Source organism: Etheostoma cragini, chromosome 16 (assembly GCF_013103735.1).
Source record: "Etheostoma cragini isolate CJK2018 chromosome 16, CSU_Ecrag_1.0, whole genome shotgun sequence".
Lineage (NCBI taxonomy): Eukaryota > Metazoa > Chordata > Actinopteri > Perciformes > Percidae > Etheostoma > Etheostoma cragini.
Genome location: NC_048422.1, coordinates 13,663,939 through 13,682,655, shown reverse-complemented (window position 1 = coordinate 13,682,655; position 18,717 = coordinate 13,663,939). Strand labels below are relative to the sequence as shown.

Below are 18,717 nucleotides of genomic sequence, written 5' to 3'. Positions count from 1 at the left end.
TGTTCTGATATCTAATGTGTATTTCTGGCAGGAGTTGAAACGTTTTGCATAATTTCACACTTGCCCTTCCACAAGAGACTTTAAGCCAGGATGAGGAAAGTGATCTAAGAATGTTTTCTTTGCACATCCTGAGCTGAGCCCTGATGGTATTTCACTTAGCAACAGGAGACAGGAAGGCTTGTTTTGTCAAGGGATTTCTGTTCTTCAGTTATTCAGGTAGCACTGAGGCTTCATTTTATGAACACTGTAATTTGATTAATGATAACAGTACGTGACTGTTGACATGTGTGTAGATATGCAGCTTCTTTATTAAAATAATTTATTAAACTGGATCTTATTTAACAATTTGGTCATTGCCTAATCATTTTTGTTACTTGGTACTAATTTTAGGGAAAATGGAGACAAAGTTTAGACACAGTTACTTTAGCTGGTTGTGTGCTTATTTCCAGAGAAATTTCCTTGAAAGAACTACTCCATTTAACCATCAAAAAAAGTCTTGGTTACACAAACATAACGTTTAATTAGAATGTATTATCTGGTCATTAACCAGTTGAAAAGAAAGAGGATTTTGCCCATAATTGGTGTCAACACTTTTCTCGGAAATCAATTGAAAATGACTAGACTTTAGGAACTTGTAACATAAGGGTTTACTCTGTGCAATCTGAAATTCAAAATAAGAACAGTAATTCAGATAAACTGTTTGCTGAAAAAGTTCAACATGAAAGCTGTTAATACAAGACAGCTCTGTTTGTAAATGTGGTTTGTGTCCTTACATATCTCTAAATGGTAAACAGTCGTTATAAAAACCTGTGGACTTGGTCAGTTCCCTTATTTATGACAGGCTTTATAAAAGGCTTTTATTCTACGCTGGACTGGATTTCATATTCACTTCCCTTCCTGTGAAAAGGAAGCACTGAATGCCATTTCTTTTTTTTCATGTTGAGCTATGTGCAACTGAAACAGACACTGGGGACTATCAACAGAGCTGAGACGAATGTAAACCTGAAGGATGCAGGACACTTAATCTCGCACTCCTAATGACCATATAAAGCTAGACTTGTCTTCTCTGATCTCAAACACAGTAGAGTTGCCAAAAATGCATTTGCACATAAACACAACAACTTGTAGGGCTCACTCGTACGCAGTCAACTCTCTCCCTAAAGTGGTCACACACAGTGTGTGAGTTCAATTGCTTGTTCCTGGAGAAAAATCCCCCTTCTCCTGACTGTTTTGTCTACACAGGAAGCATTAACCTCTTCCTGTATGAGCTGGTCACTCTTACAAGCTGCTCTCTGACTCGTTTTGCCCCAGCAGGCCTGCTGTTAGTCATCAGTGTCAGAGGCTGAGGTTGAAGAAAAGGCCCGACTGTCAATCAGAGGCTCCTTCTGCAGAAATAATGAAGACATATTTTTAATGTGAACGCACGTTACCGATGATGATGTTTGAGGGTTGGTTTGTGTGGTTTTTATACTAGTAAAGTTGTTGTTTTTTCATTACACCAGTGTTGTCATCGCCTCGCACATCCAGTTAGCCACACAGGAGAGTGGAGGAGAGGGTCCCTGCCCCCACAGCACTTTACAATCCCCTACCTAACAAGAACAATCTGTGTGCAGTCCAGAGAGCTCAGATACACTCTGGGAAACTGAAGGGGGAGGAGAACATTGGAGAGGCAGAAGGAGGGATTTTTCCTCATAGTTAAGGACTTTTTTTGCACTATTTAGACAAACCTCCAGCCTGAAATTTGAAACTGTAGAAGTAGCGTGGCTTGCTGTGCTTTCTCTGTCTCTGTCTCTCTCTCTCTCAGTTCACTTTTACCAGACTGGTTTCACGTATCCTCCATCAGAGGGGATTCCAACAGAGACACTTCTTCTGTTGCAGTGGATGGTGAGTAGAATGTTTTTATTTTATTTTTTTTGCACACTTAAGACATTGGGAGTTTATTGATGTTAGTTTGCGTGTCAATTTGAAGTGGCTGATGTGACAGCATCATGATGCCTTCAGAGCATCATCCAGCCTCAGCAAGTAAGATTGTTAAAGTCATCCACAGACTTGCAAGTACTTTTTTCCATTTAATTTAGAAAATCGGCTGAGTATAGTTTAATTCCATGTATGCATGTGTGTGCATGTGACTGCCTCATGTGCAAATGTGCATGTGCCTGCAGGCATGTGTGGCAATGTAAATTTGGACCAGGGTTGAGTGTGTGATTAATTCTGAAAAGTCCCAGCCTTTTTCCAGATGAGAGAGGAGCCTCACGTAGCCCAGCTTGCACACAGATGCAACGGAATAGGAATGAAAGTGTGGGAGCTGCTGCGAGTTGACACAGGCCGAGCAGAGAGCTGATTATTATCCAAATAAATAACTAAAGCAGGGTTTAAAGGGTCAGGTCATCAAAATTAGAAGAAAATATACCCTTTGTTGTATCTAGCCATGCAAATAGTTTTGGTTTTATTTGCCCTTATTTAGTTATTTTTTTAGATATCAGCCAATTATACCACAAGGGGTAAGTAAGAGAATATGCTCTTACTAAACATTTTAGCTCTGTACTTTGGGTTTCTGCAACATGTGTGTTCAGTAGACTCATTTCATCTCAATGAGTTAGATGTTAAAGCTGGAATAAAGCCAATGTGTTTGACTAATGAAGGAAGATTTTTTTAGTTTTGATGCAGTTTGCATGTATGTTGTTACCAAATGGATAAATGGATATATAACTGTGTAATAGGCCAAGTTTATATTCCATTAGGGTCACAGAGCTTAGCTGGTTTTTTGTCAAAACCATAAGGTCCTTTAACAACACATGCAATAAAAAAGTGTTTAACTGATAATAAAGCCTACTTATAATTTTGTTTCATCCAGATGTTTAGAAGACTCTTTAAAGGTTTCAGGAAATACCTTCAGAACAGTGGTGGTTGTTTTGTTTTTTTAAAGATCACCGGGATTTATATTTCAGAAAAACAGATGCTTTGCTCTGTGACTCAAACGTAATGCAACACGTGAGAGCCGCACACCGTCTTCACACATGGCATTGACATTTCAGTTACTGACGTTTACTGTTATTTACAGATCCTGAGGGGAAACCATGCTCCCAATTACCCTTCATCTAATTTGTCTGTGTGCAGTCTTCTGCATCAGCAGCATCTTGGCCACACCACTACTCTTTTACAGTTCTCAAGAAGGAAGTACAGACGAGGAAGAACTCAGTAACTTTACTTCCTCTCTGCCCACCAGCAACGTTTCCTCTGAGTACCAAACTACACCTGTTGGCCCCACCCATGTGGAAACAGACTTTCTGAATCAAGTTGTGGACTTTCTGGAGGACAACATGCTCCTTATCCTTGTTGCTGGCTCTCTCATCCTTCTGCTCTTCCTTATAATCTGTGGGTCAATTATCATGAGCCGCAGGCGCAAAGTGAATGCCTACTACCCTTCCTCTTACCCCTCAAATATGTATGTAGACCACAGGGACAAAACTGGAGGTGCTAAACTCTTTAATGAAGTGCCAGAAAAACACGCTCCCGAGCAGGGATGTGAGCCGGTGGACTCTCACAAGCAGCTCCAGGCAGACATTATGAGGGCCACCAAGAGACTGCGCACACCAAATAAATGTGTTGAGGCTGCAGAGGAAGGTGAGCCCAGTCAGAAAGTAGCAGACCACAGTCTTGAGGACAACTCTCAACCAGATGGCAGCATCCTGGACCAGCAGCTACCTAGTCTCCCTGAGGAAAAGGAGCTGTGTGAGCTTTCTGAAAGAGAAGAAGCAGCAGGAAGCCCGGAGCTGAATCCTCCAGAGCAGCTTCATCCAGGTGAGGATCCTTTACAGGAGCCTTTAATTGGCAAAAGTCTCCGGCCCTCTTCTCTGCACATTCACAATGACTCTGCTACACTTCAGCTGATCGCGGGAGAGAAAACTGCATTCTAACTCTTCTGAACACTGACCTGAATGTATTTCTTTTAACACTTTGAATCCAAGAGTGGCAATTTGTCCAGTAAGGTTACAAAAATGTCTACAAGTGTATCAAGGGAAAAGAAGAAAGACTGCTAAATTCCAATCAAATTGTTGTTTTTTGCAATACTGTATCAGCATGATGCTTTGCTCTGATTGGATATATATATTTCATGCCATATTATAAACATCTTTCATAGAGTAACGTCATTAACTTCTGGCACGAAACAATTTCTTTGTATGTTTTGTGTGGTTAAAGGACATCTTGCACCTAAAACAATTATCCCAAATACTTTGTCCTGCTGTGTAAAATAAAGTATTGACTATGTTTTAGAGATAAGTAGTTGCATGTTTGGGTTTTACAATAATAGAAAACCAATGCCTGAGAATAGTTTTGGTTTTAGGTATCCTTTTATTGCAGACTGTCAAGGAAGCATTACTAAATAATCATAAATTACACTTCAAACCAATGGCCCCTTTCGTTGTTTCAAGCCACGTTGCTTATCAAAGGTCAATGCTTAGGGTGTAGATAGACTACAACGCTTAGCTTAAATTATATCGCCATCATACCTTCATTCAAACTCATCACACCCCAAGCACAAAATCTTTAACACAATCTCTAAAAATAAGCCTTGTTTTGTACCAACAGCGCTTACATTGTGCGTTTATGTGACAGGCTAAAAAGGTACAGTACAGTAGGGCTAGAGGACTACAAATGAATGTAGAAATCCCGGTGTTACACTGCCATAGAGGGTTGACAATGGTGTACTAGTCAACATATAAGGTGTGCCTCATCAATACTGCAGGAAAGTGAGGATGCTGAACTTCTGCTACTTCTCTTCTTGACAGCAGGAAGCAAACAGTGGTGCCCAGCTCAGAGTGAGGGCTCTGTTAAATGCTGGCTCGGACTGCCTCCTGCTGGTCGTCCTGTTGCTTGAGGCGATAGTCAGCCAGGGCAGCCTTGATAGCATCCTCTGCAAGCACTGTTGAGAAACAATTTGATAGATTAAATATACATACACGTGTGGAGCAGTTTGGAAAGCAATAACATGCATTAGACAAATGCACTGGAAGCTTACTGGAGCAGTGAAGTTTAACAGGTGGAAGGCAGAGCTCTTTGGCAATGTCAGTGTTCTTTATTGTCAAAGCTTCATCCACCTGATGAGAAAAGCACATTAGTCCAGGACCACAAAACACCTTTCCAGTCAAAAGATAAGACATGAGCAGAATGAATAAGAATATGAAAAGCAATACATGACACACTCCATGGGGCGGAGAAAGAAGTGTCTGCCATGTGTTAACTCACAGATTTGCCCTTCACCCACTCGGTGGCCAAAGAGCTGGAGGCGATAGCAGAGCCGCAGCCAAAAGTTTTAAACCTGGCATCCACAATCTTCCCCTGGTCATCCACCTCAATCTGTCAAAATGAAGGTATATAGAGTTGCACTCAAATGCTAAAGGGGAAAGAACTACTGGGTTGAAATAACTGTTCATGTAATATATGCAACATACATAAATACATAAATGCTTCTATAAGTACAAGTACTTTAAACAGTGTTTATATATTTTAGTCTTAATAGCTATTTAAAAAAAGGGTGTAATCCACCCATGCTTAGTGCCAAACATACCTGGAGCTTCATTACATCTCCGCAGGCTGGAGCGCCCACCAGGCCGGTCCCAACATTCTTGGAGTGTTTGTCCAATGTGCCCACATTTCTTGGGTTCTCATAATGATCTACCACCTTCAGAAAGAAATTAAAGAAAAAAACAAAAATACATAAAATTGGGTTTTTATTTGGGGTGCACCGATCCGATAATAAGATCGGATATCGGCCACAACATTAACAAAATAGCTGGATCAAATCCAGTTTTGTTTTTGTTTTCCTTTATCGCAGCACATCCTATGTGCAGCACGTGTGTTGCATGCTGGAAGAGTTGAGTTCAGCTGTGTGGAGATATTTCACGCTTCCCACGCCAACTAGTTTGTTGGCTGTTTGCAATGTCTGCAAAGTAAATGTTTTGAGGGGTGGTGGTAGAACTGCAAAGTACAATACTACCAAATTAATCAAGCACATCCAAAAGCACCCTGAAAAATCAATATATTACATCTATGTTATTTTGTCTTAGTTAGGAAAGTACTGTTTAGTTAGGAAAGTCTGGCGCCTTCAGTCTCTTCCACAGGGTGGATGAAAGGTATAAGGTATGCAGCTTATCATTAACTCAACAATGGTACGGGATCGGTATCGGGTATCGACAGATCCACAAAACCCAGGCATCAGTATTGGGACTGAAAATGTCGAAACGGTGCATCCCTAACTTTTAGCAAGTTGTTGAGAGTATTCCAAAGTACTGAAATAAATGAAGTAAAACAACAGTAGCATCATGGGAGGCTTTTTGTTTTCTGCTACAATCAGAACAAGTCAAAAAAATCTTGAGTATCACCGTTATACAACTACAAGTTTGGCCCATTACGTAAGAGACATTGAATTAAACAGATTAGGAACGGATTTCATTGTCAACTAAATAAACTGCTGCATCCTGCAGTCCTCCTATTTTCTGCTGAGTCACTTTGGCTTAAACAATTTAAAGTGGCTGACCTTGTATCACAAACTATCACGTAAGGACTACATTTAATACACTAATTTGATATACGTTTGTGCTTGTTTGTTCTCCAAAATGAGTTATCCACATAGTCACGTTTTTCTTTAAACTCATGTTATGGTCTAGATTAAAATTATATTCAAGAAATCTTTTTTTTTTTTTAAATGATCTTACAGCTGTACATCTTCAAAGGATAGAAGATACATAACCGTTTTGTCAAATGGGATGTCTTATTAAAGCAAAGTACGCACAAGGCAAAAAAAAGCCCTTCAATATGAAGGTATATTCTGTTTTAAAATCCTTCAAACATTTAGATAAAACCATCAATGTTTAACAGCATTTATAAACTAGGCTAATTTGAATATATCATTATTGACCTTGTGTCTGCATGTTGTAACTGACGTCACATCACACAATAACATACCTGAATATGGCTGTTATGTTAGATAGGCTGGTTAAGATGGTTCATTATCAAAAGTATACAATTCTTCCACAGGTAGTTATATAACATAACATTTACAGGTTTGTGCTCGTTTACCATAAAGCGTTTAACATTTAATGGGATGTAATTCAATTATTGAAGCAGAGCAGATTAGTGACGTCTTCAATTTACTGACAACAAGCTAACATGTAACAAACAAATATGGTAACACAAATGTTAGTTAACGTGCTGGCGTTTCATATTATCTCCTTCTGTCGTACTCCACAAAAAGGGGAGTATGACAGAAGTAGATAACATATAGTTGTGTTATACAACTCACATGACAGCAGACTAATGTAACATGATGTTCGAAGATGGTCCATGTACTGCTCCATCTAATCTACCTGAGCCATGTAACCACTGTTACGGTACCTACTCACGATGCTCCTGGGTAATGGATAATGCTAATATTTGTAAACATTAGCTAGCCAACCAGGAGCTAGCACACAGTGACTCGGCCTTCTTTAGTATTACTACGTGTTTTACCTTCTGGTGGTAGCAGCACTGAGTGATGAACTCCGGAGCAGATAACCTCCTGGTTATGAAAGCCAGAGGACTTAGACACTTATTTGCAACGGTACTCGCCATGTTGACAGTCAAGGGGGAATGGCGCAGTTTTAAAAGAGAAAAGCATATTGAAGCCTCAAATCCATACGTCACTCTTATGGGAGGAGCTAAAACAAATCACATCTGCGCATGTCCAGTTTACCTAATCCTGTATCCAACTGTCTATGCAACCAAGACCTTACTTCGACGTTTCTGTTCTTACAACATCCGTGGTGAATTTTCATTTACCTAATTTTAAATCATTTTACTTCAAGAAGGGCGGCCACTAACGATAATTTTTATTAATTTATCTTTCTTGTCTGGTAAAGACTCTAGGCCATGCCACATACATGTATGCCCTCTGTTAATGATGGTGTTTGTGTAGTCCTACTTGCATGTAATATGAATCAGTGTTCTTGATGTGTTTGTAAAATTATTGATAGATAGGCCTACATAGGCTACACATTGTGTTTATTAAAGTGAAATTTTCTGCCTGAATAATGCAACTTTTCATGCCACTGAATGGTTTTTAGGCAATTCTCCTTCACATGTCCTTTTAAATTATAGTCCTTTGTACTTTTTAAATTGTGTAAATAAAGAAACTGAAAAAAACACTCTTTTGACTAGTAGTTTAGTCTATAAAATGATTTTTTTTTTAAACAAATTCCAATCACAACAAGTCCAAGGTGACCTCTTCAAATGTTTTATGCAATAGGCTACACAGTTTAAATTTTAGGTGGTACTATTCTGGTATTGCAAATACCCTAAATGGTGCTGAGTGGTTGGTTAGATGTATTGCACGTTACTTTTCACTATGTAACTAAGTAAGCTACATTTACTCAAGTAGGCTACTTTAGCCTACTTAAGCACAATTTTGAGGTAGGCGACTTGTAATTTGCCATTTGGCTGCTATATTTAAAGACTTACACGTGAAGAAATCAGTCATAATAACAACACAATAACACTACATACGAAATTATATCAGAGTATAAAAGGGGTCATTCTGCATGATGAGTATTTACACTTCGGATACTTAAATATATCTCAGTGCTAATAATTCTACATTTGATATAAATTAAACTGAGAATGCAGGGCTTTTACTTGCTAATTAATATGTTGTAAATTGTGACATTTGTAGGATACTTTTACCTGAGTAAAGGATCTGAGTTGTTCTTTCACCACTAAAATATCATGTGAAACAAATGAATCAATCCAAGTAATACCTTATTTATGTAGCACTTTTCATACATAAACAAATAGGAAATTGTGTTTCATCCAATCCCCCTACTGGTTCTAATACCTAATGGTCTAAAAGACTCCAGGGTCTGCTTTTAATATGATGTTCAAAGATAAAGGAGGTACAGTTCTATTATCATTAGTAATAAATATAATTCTAATGTCCTTTGTTAAGTGAATTTTGATGGTAGGACTATAATTGTTTATCTTCACAAAATATCATTTTGGTTTAAAAAGCAAGCAGGATTTGAGCAAAATAGAGACATACTTCTACCAAAAGTTGTCATGTCACACTTCCAAAATTAATAGGACATTTTGAAAAAAGGTTAACGCTGACTGAATTTAAATTAAAAATTGACTTCTAATTGTGATTTCTATGTATATTTTCTAATAATGTGGGGTTTTCAGAATGATGTTCATGATGTATCTTTGACATTTCATCTTGCTTACTGCAGATATATTGCTAAAAAAGCAAAATGATTCCCTTTGAGTGGCAAATAAGGAAGTCCCCCTTGACCTAGGTTTTTGCAGACACTTGCACTTCTGGTAAAATGGTACAGGCACACTCTTGTTTAAGGAATGTGAGCTGGTGGTTTCTTCACTTTTTAGGGTTTTGAAACATGGAATCTCCTTTGTGACATTGCAAAAGGCTTTTCTAAGACTGGAAATAGCCATATAATATTACATTTTCATGTATTTATTTAAATTAATTTGACCGCTGCGACTTTGTGAACCCACTTAAACAGCTGAAAATTGCCTCACCCATAGACATAAAATTTGTAAGTGAGAGGAGGTCACATTCTAATCTGATCCGTGGCATGTAGATTCAGATGTATTGTTCACCAGTAACACAGGAAACAGAAGTGAGAACTTACGTTTAGCAAGAAGGGACAAAGGCACTGTCAAGTGATTGCTTCTCCGTCAAGACATAGCGTGAGTACATTTTATATAATAAACTAAAATGTAGTTTCTTGATAAAATTGTGAAGTGTTGTAATCACATATGTTTATCTTTGTATAAATAAAGAATCTGTGCTCCATTTTTTAGGAAAAGTAACCAGCATGACTGTGGATTATGTTGACTATGAGGATTACACTGCAGACAATGACACCGAGAACAACAACACCCCAACTGGAATACCGCCTTTTAATAGTTCTCAGTCTTCTTTGAATCATGTTCTAGTGACAGTCAATATCATTATATCTGTTATTGGCCTTGGAGGAAATTCATTGGTGATCTGGATTTGTGGATGCAAAATGAAAAGAACAGTCATCACCACTTGGTACATCAGTCTGGCCATTTCAGACTTTTTGTTCTGTGCCTTCTTGCCGCTGGAAGTGTTCTACATGATCACCTCACACTGGCCTTTTGGACTGTTCTTGTGCAAGCTCACCTCCTCAGCCCTGTTTCTCAACATGTATAGCTGTGTGTTTCTGTTGGTTCTGATTAGCGCTGATCGCTGTTTAATGGTTTCATTTCCTGTGTGGTCACATAACCACCGGACAGTGAGAAAAGCATTTGGAGTTGTTGTCTTCATTTGGGTCCTTTCTGCACTCCTAACATTGCCCTCACTGATCTTCAGACAAACCACAGTCCACGGCTCAGTCACTCAGTGCCACACCAGTTACGTGAACCATGCCAGACACAAGGCAGTAGTCCTGACTCGATTCGTCTGCGGGTTCCTGATTCCTTTCCTAATGATTGTGTTCTGCAGCTCGGTGCTCAGTGTGAAGCTGAGAAGTTTGACTATCAAGTCAACAAAGCCTTATAAAGTCATGGCGGCACTCATCTTGTCATTTTTTTTCTGCTGGGTCCCCTATCATAGCTTTGTTCTTTTAGAGTCAGACTTGTCAAATCATAGCCTGGAAGTACTTAAAACTGGCCTGAAGGTGGGAGCCACCCTGGCTGCAGCAAACAGCTTAATATCTCCAGTTCTCTATGTGTTCATTGGTAATGATTTTAAACAAACCCTAAAGCGGTCTTTGACATCAAGGATAGAGGAGGCAATGGCAGAGGACTTCCGTACAGGTCACTCAAAGTCGAAGTCAATGGAAATGATTTGAAATCAAGTTAAAACCTTTGCCATCAATGACAAGGAGTATTTCGCAGTACAGGACATGATTATAGAGCTGGGTGGTATTGACAAAATCATATTTCAGGGCATGTTTTATCTTAGATGGGTTTACTGTATCATTGATTTATTCATCATGATGATAAAACCTTGTTGATTTTTACACAATATCAAATTTGCATAACAAGGTGTGGTTGGTCAGCTAAGAATATGCCACTGACATTCATTCTTGTGTCTTTCAACTTAAAAACAAGATATGTAGCTATTATTTTTAAGTTTTACATTGTTTTATAAGTCTGAATAAATTGCTTGCATGTTGTTATGTTTGCATATTAGCTTGCTTCAAATTGCCCCTTGCAGGACAAATAAAGTAGCTGCTTGTTTAGGATACTGAATTCAAATGATGAATCGTACATCAATATTTTGTATGTATATTGGCGTATATTGGTTTCAAAGTTATTGAAATGGCAGATAAGGTTGCAAAGGAGGCTACAAAAAATAATTGATTAACATTAGTTAGTTACTAACTTAGTCAGTTAGTTAGCAGAACAGAAGTAAAGAGCATTATTAAACAAGAGGTTGAAGGAAAGGTGGCAAAAGCAAGGGGAGGAAAATAGGAAAGGAAGATAGTTTTACACATAGACTGGTTTTACAGAGTAAAGGAAAAGTGGGAGCTCAGGAAAAAACAGGAGAGATGAAACAATATCAAGACCTATTTGGGAACAGTGGATTAAACAGTACACTATTTAAAATAGGCAAACACAATGGATGTGTGGACTGTGGCCAAGAAGAAACGGGAGAACATGTTTTACTGGAAGGCATTTATTTTCAGTTGGTGGCGGTAAAGCTCCAATGCATCGTTGTTTACCAACCAAGAAGAAGAAACAGACTCGTAGCCACGCCCCCTGCCGTACCCCCAGGATCGGTTAACGTACGTAGCGCTACGGATGTGTGATGCAACCGGCTGTCAGGATATTTCTTAACTTCTCGCACCAAGTTTTGTTTTTTAGTTAGAAAATTACGTTTGGAACCAAATTTTGGTTTAACGCTGCTGTATCTGTTGTTCGTTGCTTTGTCAGACGGTGAAACTGTCTGTTTTCGACACTCGATGGGAGCTCACGTTAGCTAGCGGTCGGTCGGTTTTATTTGTTGGAACTCCTTTTTTAAGAGTTATTTGTATTAAGCTCAGTCTATCGTCTTCTGCTCTTTGCTAGCTACAAACCGCCATCTACTACGTCCCCCTATGTACTTATTTTGAAAACGCTGTGTGCTGTACCCTCTTGTTGAGCGGATCTAGCTTTAAATGGCCACCGCTGCCCCCCCTCCAGCTCCTGGCTCTACTGCGGCCACTGAAAACCCAAGTCCCGGATCCAGCAGCTCGACAGCGGCCGACAGTGGCAGCCAGGACGGCACTTTCGAGTGTAATATATGCCTGGACACCGCCAAGGATGCAGTGATCAGCCTGTGTGGACACCTTTTCTGGTAAGAGCAAAGTTAACACGTTAACAGTTTGGCATTATGACCCACCTCAGCAACGGTATCAAGGCCAGATTCCTGTAACTCATCTAACTTTTCATATTATTAAACATGATATTGGCCAATATCAGTTTGGAAAGACAACAGCTGTAACTAACAACAACCTTCATCAGTTGATGCTGACATCTTGTCATGTGGAATGTGTAGTAATGGTGTTTATGATTGATGATCCAAAAGGCATTTCTGTAAAGCAGAACCTTGTTGGGCACTTCATTTAAGATTAACAAAAACAAAAGCATAACAAGATTGTTTTGATATAAGATTTAGAAAACAAACAAGTGTTGTTCTAGATTAAAACAATGTTTTGACTTAAAATAAATAACATTATTTAAAAATGAGTGAGTTAATATTGCATTAATCTGCTAGTGTAACATCTTGGTCACTTCCATAGAAACTATAATAAATTGATAATTAAGTTAAATCCCAAAACAGAAAGGTTTTCTTTATATTTAATGGGTTTTCTTCTTTATAAGCTGAGCTCACCCTCAACTTTAACTTGTGAAGTAATTGTTTTTTCCAGTAAATGTTGTATATTTTGCACAGCCAGGTTGTTCTGGGAAGCCGATCATGTTTTACTACTCAAACCCTTTCCCTGTTAACTCTTATTTTCCTTTGCACCTCCTCTTGATCAGTTGGCCTTGCTTGCATCAGGTAAGCTGAACCTCTTTGTTTTCTCCTTTTTCACTATTTTGAAATGACAATGCATTTTTCATGGAAAGTCAGGTCCTAACGATCTTTGTCTTTCCGCAGTGGTTGGAGACCAGGCCCAACAGACAAGTGTGTCCAGTGTGTAAAGCGGGCATCAGCCGAGACAAAGTAATCCCCCTATATGGACGGGGAAGCACTGGTCAACAAGACCCCAGGTTGGTACTTTTATGTTACAGCTCAGGCAGAATCTATTAACACAATCTATAACGTCTAAACCATTAAAGGTATAACCCATGCAGTGTAATCATGGCTTTTACAAAATGTGGTTTTGTTTCATAGAGAAAGAACCCCCCCGCGACCACAAGGGCAGAGGCCTGAGCCAGAAAACCGTGGTGTAAGTACTTTGTAGAAGTATACTTGCATTTTAATAAACAATGTATAGGGTTGCATTATTTGTTGCCAGATCAATATTTTCTTGATTCCAAACAGCTGCTGAGTAACATGATGCAGTTATGATGAAACCATTACAGAGGATGTAGGGTCTGCAGTGTAAACCTGTGTTTAATTCATTAACAAAAGAACATTTCCCACTAGGATCTATTAGCTGCTAAGCGCTGCGGTGTAGAGACGTCTCTTGAGAATGATCATAAATTGCACTGGCTGTTGCGTCACATCTCACTTTCTGTATGTTAAACTGTACCTCAGATATTTAGAATATGTGGCTAGACATTAAGAGAATCCACACACGTCTTCATGTTAATTATGAAATATGTTTCACAGGGCTTTCAAGGGTTTGGCTTTGGAGATGGAGGATTCCAAATGTCATTTGGAATCGGTGCCTTTCCATTTGGTATTTTTGCTACAGCGTTTAACATCAACGATGGCAGACCTCCTCCAGGTATTTGTTTTACACACTTTACCGTGACAACTCTGTGTCTTTTATTAACAACATATCAAATAACCTCTGTTATACAATTTCCCAAACAGCGGCCCCTGGGACACCGCAGCACATGGATGAACAGTTCCTGTCTCGACTCTTCCTGTTCGTCGCTCTGGTGATTATGTTTTGGCTGCTGATCGCATAAATGCATGAAACGACAACATCTCGGGCTAACTCAAAAGATCTGACGGAGATGCGACATTATGGCACATCATGACGGTTTGCGCCAATGTGATTCTGCCGCATTTCTGGTTACTTTTGTCTCCTTGACAACGCGATGCAAGATTTTTCTTAATTGAGGATAAAGTATCTGTGCTAACCCCAGGATAAAAAGGTTATGAAGCACATCATTTCGGTTGTCTGTTTAATGCATTAACACACTTGTTCTGCATCAGCTAACAACTTCAAACTTCATGTCGCTTGACACATGTCTGTCTCTCTTGTTCTTTTAAATCAGCCACATGCAGGAGGTTGTTCATTTGAGAGAAAGTGGAACAGAGTTCTCGGTGCTCTTTTGAGTATTATTTTAGTACTATTACTGTATTTAAAGATAAACTCTGCTAAACAGAATAAGACCACCAGTACTCTGCTCATCGACTTTTCCATTCATACATCCGATCCCATATGATGTATATGGTCATTTCCTTTCAACCTATATTTGACAATTAACTAATTGACTGGTCATAGCAGGAACTGTGCAGATGTTACTGTAACATTAACAATGGCTGTGTTCTACTGTCCCAGTCAGCCAGTGCAATCCTTAATTGTATTATTTACACCTGTGCTTCCATGGACACAGGCTGCAGAGAATCCTACTGGTTTACACTCTGAATCCTAGCATGGTCTCCATGTTTTCTCTTTTCTGTACTAAGAATGCTCTTTGTTTTTATCCAGCTGTACCTGATCTTACAAATCATTCTTCTCATTGGTTAAAAAAAAAAAGGGAGATAAAAATCATTCACGTTTTACAGAATGAAAACAATGTTAGACATAATCTCTTTATTTTGGAGGTGATTTAAAAGAAATGTTGAGAAAATGTTGATTGAATTGCATGTATGCAATTGAAATATTAATTTAAGAATGTGTTCCTCTCTAAATTGCCTTTTGCTTTGTCATTGTAATTAAATGTAAAATACTGTAGATTACATAATTATTACTGAAATGAAGATGGCTGGTTGAACCTAAAACCACTTTTGTGAATTCAATCTATTGACAGTAAAGCTATGTAAATAAAGATGTTAATCATAATCTGTCTGTTTTCCTGTTAATATGTAAATCTGTTAGGGCTTCATTCTCTCATACGCCTTACTCATCTAATAATTATGCAAATCAAGAGACACCAACAAAATTCAACAACTTGCTCAATAGTTGTATGCTTAGTTATTCTACAATGTTAATTATTTCACATTAAAAAGGATGTATTTCAGACTCAACCACTTTGTGCTGTAAAAAAGAAAAAATATTTTGTGGAAGAGGTTTTTAGGAAGCAGAATAAAGTATAAAAATAGTCAGTTTTGCCTAGTCCTGTGTTGCTGGTTCTAGTTTCTCCTGAGATCCTGGCTGTGCAACGTTGAACTCTGCTTCATACATAACCTGCTGGATCTTTATTTTGGTCTCGCACCTCTTCTGGGGAGCAAGTCGCTTCAGAGCAGGGACAAAGCTCAGAAGAAACAGTTCATCCTCATCCCGTGGCCTGTTGGGGAAGGGGGTGCCATTGTCTTTGACCAGCCACTTTGTAGGGGATGGGGTACTTTGAGAAGACGACAGTGAAAGGGACTCTTGCATCAGACGCCGTTTCCGTCCAGTTTTGGTGATGGGGGTGATCTGTGGGCTCGAAGGCATCTTAGCCAGGACGGCCAGCTGTGCATCTTGAGACATTGAAGGATACTGGGCCACAAACGCTACCTGGGACTTGATGTCAGATTGACTCAGAGGGCCCTTCACAACGGACTGCTTGGTCTTGACCGCCTCAGACAATGTCGTTTCTGCCTCGGCACTGCCGGATTCATTGTCAGGATTGTCGTGGTCGTCGTCGTTGCTGCCGCAGATCTCGGCCTCGCCACTTCTTGATCCAGTGAAGGGTGCAATAAAGTTCATAAGTTGTCTATATTTCCATCTGCTTTGTACAATCTCTCCTTGCTTCTTGCTTTTGATCTCCATTCGGACTTCCTTCAAGTACCGGTCTCTCATGTTTTTCCATTTTCTTTTACACTCCTCAGCTGGAAAAGTAAAATAAGTAAGGAGCATAAAATCTCATAAATGCACAGGAATGAGAAAACAACAATGAGGCTGTGTGCCACTTGGACATTCACCAAAACTGCATATGAGAAGAAATTTGACCACAAGGTTTAAAAACTAGAATTAAAATTTATTTTTCATAAAATAACATTCACAAAAATGTTGTGCAGATGAGTAGTCTGCTGCACAGATGTTCGCTGGGTACAGACAATTGGCTTGTGAGAAGAATCATGCTCTTTTTCCCTTACCTGACAAATATCTGTTATAAAATATACCATAATATGTTGAAGTTGTAATACGTTAAATGATACTCGTCAGTAGTAGTGGTCTTCAGATTTTGTCTTTGGCTTAAAAAGTACTGCTGGGTTAACAAAATGCTCAGAGATATAATACAGCAAGAATGGTTAAAATAACAGCTGTACCTTTTACATTGCTTTCAATGCAATAGCGCTTCAATTGTTCCTCTGAAGTTTATAATTTTTTTTTGAGGCAGTCAGAGAGGTGTTGATTAGATAGATAGATATAGATAGTTAGATTTTTATTGATCCCAAAAAATGACTGCATCTAATGATTATTGTCATTATTAATTAAACTGCCAATTCTCTTGATTAATTCTTTTGCCTATAAACCGTCAGAAAGGAGCAAACAAATTCCCGTTAGATTCCTGAAGTCCAAGATGGCCTAATTATCTAGACTGCTTTTTTTGATGCAAAACCCAAGCATAGACAAAACGACAAACAAAAGCAGCAAATCCTCCCAATTGAGAAATGTGAACCAAGAAGTTTTTTGTATTTTCCCATGAAAATGACTGAAATTATTATCTGATTATCAATCGATCAATCAACTACTCCTTTCAGTGTCGATTATACTCTGGTATTTGGCTTTAGACGAAACAATACACGCAGTGGCTACTATTAACACATCTTGGAAAGTTTTACCAAAAACTTAACCTAATAATGTTATTTAATGTAAAATATGTGGCTGTTGAATTGCATTAGGCCCTAAATTGTATAGGTGTACCTAACTGGGCCAGGGACAGTATAATGCACGTAGGCCTATATGATTGACAAAACACTACTTTATCCAAATACAAAATGTAGTAAATTCGGCTTTAAATATAAATCTTTATTAAGTTAACAAAGAGGATAACGTTACACACAATTATCTTCTTTTTGGTTTTGTCATGCAATCCCTGGAGCTCATTTTTATCTCTGTTCCATGCCACCCCATCATTGACCATGCCTCCGTGCACCTGTTTATATTTCAGACTGGAAACCTCTTGGATAGGGATACATGTTAGTGGTGGAGCTGCCGCCGACGCTTCCACGAGACTTCGACAAGCTTTCAGTTTTTTCTGATGCTCGCGGCGTTAACGAGCGAGACGAAAAAGCAAGCGGCTCGGTAAATACAGCGACGCTGCATGTTTCCTCCTCCAACTGCCGTGTTGGACATGCGGCTGGCGGCAGAACACCGGACACTGCCGTTCGGTGCAACGCGGCCTACAACGTTCGAGCTGCGGCTGCTACCGCTAGCACGGTGCGCGCGACTGCATCGACGCCATCGGCTGTACACGCGCGGATATGAAAAAAAATAAAATAAAAAGCTTAGCTGCCTGCAAGACATTCGTGAAATCACTCTGTCTCCCAGAAACACCTACTGCTCTCTAATGGCTGTGTTTAGTCCTTCACGATAACATAGGCTAAGGAAATAATAACTGTCAGTAAAGTTGTGTTAAACAAAAAAACTATCAAATACTCACATGGGAGCCCCAGCACGCTACTAATGCTTCTCCAAGCATTTATCCGACTTTCCGTGCAGCGGTAATTAGGCAAAGTGACATTGTACAGCTCTGGGTGATTAAATACTGCCAATATTAACTTATCGTCCATTTTGCCTTACTGTTGTGTCTCTGCGCGGACGCGGAAGCGGCACAGTCTTCTCCCGCCTTTTCCGCCCAGCTGCTGCCCCAACGCGAGTTATCGCGAGTAGCGAGCTGCTTGCCGCGCTGTGTCGCTCTGCTGTTCAACGGTGGCCATTGTAGTCTTTTGTCACACGGAGGCGCACGACTGCGCTGACCCATCGACCGCTTCACTTGCCTACATGACTGCACTTTGTTATTATATCCAGACAGGGGTCATTTCAGATTTTTCAGGCAGAAATCCGACGTCCCAAACATAAATCACTATGTTAAGCCCTTAGGTCACTGTCATCGTGTTCTCTTCTGAAAGGAAACTTAGTTTTATATCAGAAAGTTGGTACACGTGATACTAAGACTAATTTACAGAGGCACAAACATATTAAAAATAGCTGTACAAAAATAACGAAAGCAAGTTTAAAAGAAAGACGTTCCACTAGATTGTTTATGTTACTATGCTCTGCTGTGGACTTTTACAAAATAAGAACCTGTTGTTGCACCGTTTGTGCCTTTAGTTGATGTAGTTATAGCTTTTAGTTGTGTGGGAATTCCACGGGATGCAAT

General features: G+C 39.3%; 5 protein-coding genes across 5 annotated transcripts; 3 read left to right on the top strand and 2 right to left on the bottom strand.

Annotated features, from left to right (window-relative positions):
• Positions 1-3: 3 nt before the first annotated feature.
• Positions 4-4,611, top strand: tmem119b (transmembrane protein 119b). Its single transcript, XM_034895456.1, has 2 exons — positions 4-1,884; positions 3,062-4,611. The coding sequence occupies exon 2, from the start codon at positions 3,078-3,080 to the stop codon at positions 3,915-3,917; it is 840 nt and encodes a 279-aa protein (XP_034751347.1). The 5' UTR covers positions 4-1,884; positions 3,062-3,077; the 3' UTR covers positions 3,918-4,611.
• On the bottom strand, positions 4,334-7,722 carry LOC117958831 (iron-sulfur cluster assembly scaffold protein IscU-like). Its single transcript, XM_034895457.1, has 5 exons — positions 7,510-7,722; positions 5,570-5,683; positions 5,248-5,358; positions 5,021-5,099; positions 4,334-4,924 (listed from the first exon to the last, which is right to left on the bottom strand). Exons 1-5 carry the CDS (start codon positions 7,609-7,611, stop codon positions 4,833-4,835), a joined length of 498 nt encoding a protein of 165 aa, XP_034751348.1. The 5' UTR covers positions 7,612-7,722; the 3' UTR covers positions 4,334-4,832.
• A 1,902-nt stretch (positions 7,723-9,624) lies between these two features.
• Positions 9,625-11,121, top strand: LOC117959656 (chemokine-like receptor 1). Its single transcript, XM_034896913.1, has 2 exons — positions 9,625-9,738; positions 9,853-11,121. The coding sequence occupies exon 2, from the start codon at positions 9,867-9,869 to the stop codon at positions 10,866-10,868; it is 1,002 nt and encodes a 333-aa protein (XP_034752804.1). The 5' UTR covers positions 9,625-9,738; positions 9,853-9,866; the 3' UTR covers positions 10,869-11,121.
• Positions 11,122-11,771: 650 nt separating this feature from the next.
• Positions 11,772-15,248, top strand: rnf185 (ring finger protein 185). The gene is made up of 6 exons (XM_034896612.1): positions 11,772-12,358; positions 13,045-13,063; positions 13,163-13,275; positions 13,400-13,454; positions 13,841-13,958; positions 14,048-15,248. The coding sequence occupies exons 1-6, from the start codon at positions 12,180-12,182 to the stop codon at positions 14,143-14,145; spliced, it is 582 nt and encodes a 193-aa protein (XP_034752503.1). The 5' UTR covers positions 11,772-12,179; the 3' UTR covers positions 14,146-15,248.
• A 109-nt stretch (positions 15,249-15,357) lies between these two features.
• LOC117959452 lies at positions 15,358-18,289 on the bottom strand. Its single transcript, XM_034896611.1, has 2 exons — positions 17,998-18,289; positions 15,358-16,219 (listed from the first exon to the last, which is right to left on the bottom strand). Exons 1-2 carry the CDS (start codon positions 18,125-18,127, stop codon positions 15,519-15,521), a joined length of 831 nt encoding a protein of 276 aa, XP_034752502.1. The 5' UTR covers positions 18,128-18,289; the 3' UTR covers positions 15,358-15,518.
• Positions 18,290-18,717: the final 428 nt, after the last annotated feature.

What these genes read in the sequence shown, in the direction of transcription:
- tmem119b (XM_034895456.1), top strand. Translation starts at nt 3,078, where the DNA reads ATGCTCCCAATTACCCTTCATCTAATTTGTCTGTGTGCAGTCTTCTGC.
- LOC117958831 (XM_034895457.1), bottom strand. Translation starts at nt 7,611, where the DNA reads ATGGCGAGTACCGTTGCAAATAAGTGTCTAAGTCCTCTGGCTTTCATA. An exon ending in AGTGCTGCTACCACCAGAAG is followed by an intron (nt 5,684 to 7,509) that starts GTAAAACACGTA and finishes TTCTTTCTGAAG; the next exon opens with GTGGTAGATCATTATGAGAA. An exon ending in AGTGGGTGAAGGGCAAATCT is followed by an intron (nt 5,100 to 5,247) that starts GTGAGTTAACAC and finishes TTTTCTCATCAG; the next exon opens with GTGGATGAAGCTTTGACAAT.
- LOC117959656 (XM_034896913.1), top strand. Translation starts at nt 9,867, where the DNA reads ATGACTGTGGATTATGTTGACTATGAGGATTACACTGCAGACAATGAC.
- rnf185 (XM_034896612.1), top strand. Translation starts at nt 12,180, where the DNA reads ATGGCCACCGCTGCCCCCCCTCCAGCTCCTGGCTCTACTGCGGCCACT. An exon ending in ACTGGTCAACAAGACCCCAG is followed by an intron (nt 13,276 to 13,399) that starts GTTGGTACTTTT and finishes TTTGTTTCATAG; the next exon opens with AGAAAGAACCCCCCCGCGAC. An exon ending in CGATGGCAGACCTCCTCCAG is followed by an intron (nt 13,959 to 14,047) that starts GTATTTGTTTTA and finishes TTTCCCAAACAG; the next exon opens with CGGCCCCTGGGACACCGCAG.
- LOC117959452 (XM_034896611.1), bottom strand. Translation starts at nt 18,127, where the DNA reads ATGGACGATAAGTTAATATTGGCAGTATTTAATCACCCAGAGCTGTAC. An exon ending in TAGCGTGCTGGGGCTCCCAT is followed by an intron (nt 16,220 to 17,997) that starts GTGAGTATTTGA and finishes TTACTTTTCCAG; the next exon opens with CTGAGGAGTGTAAAAGAAAA.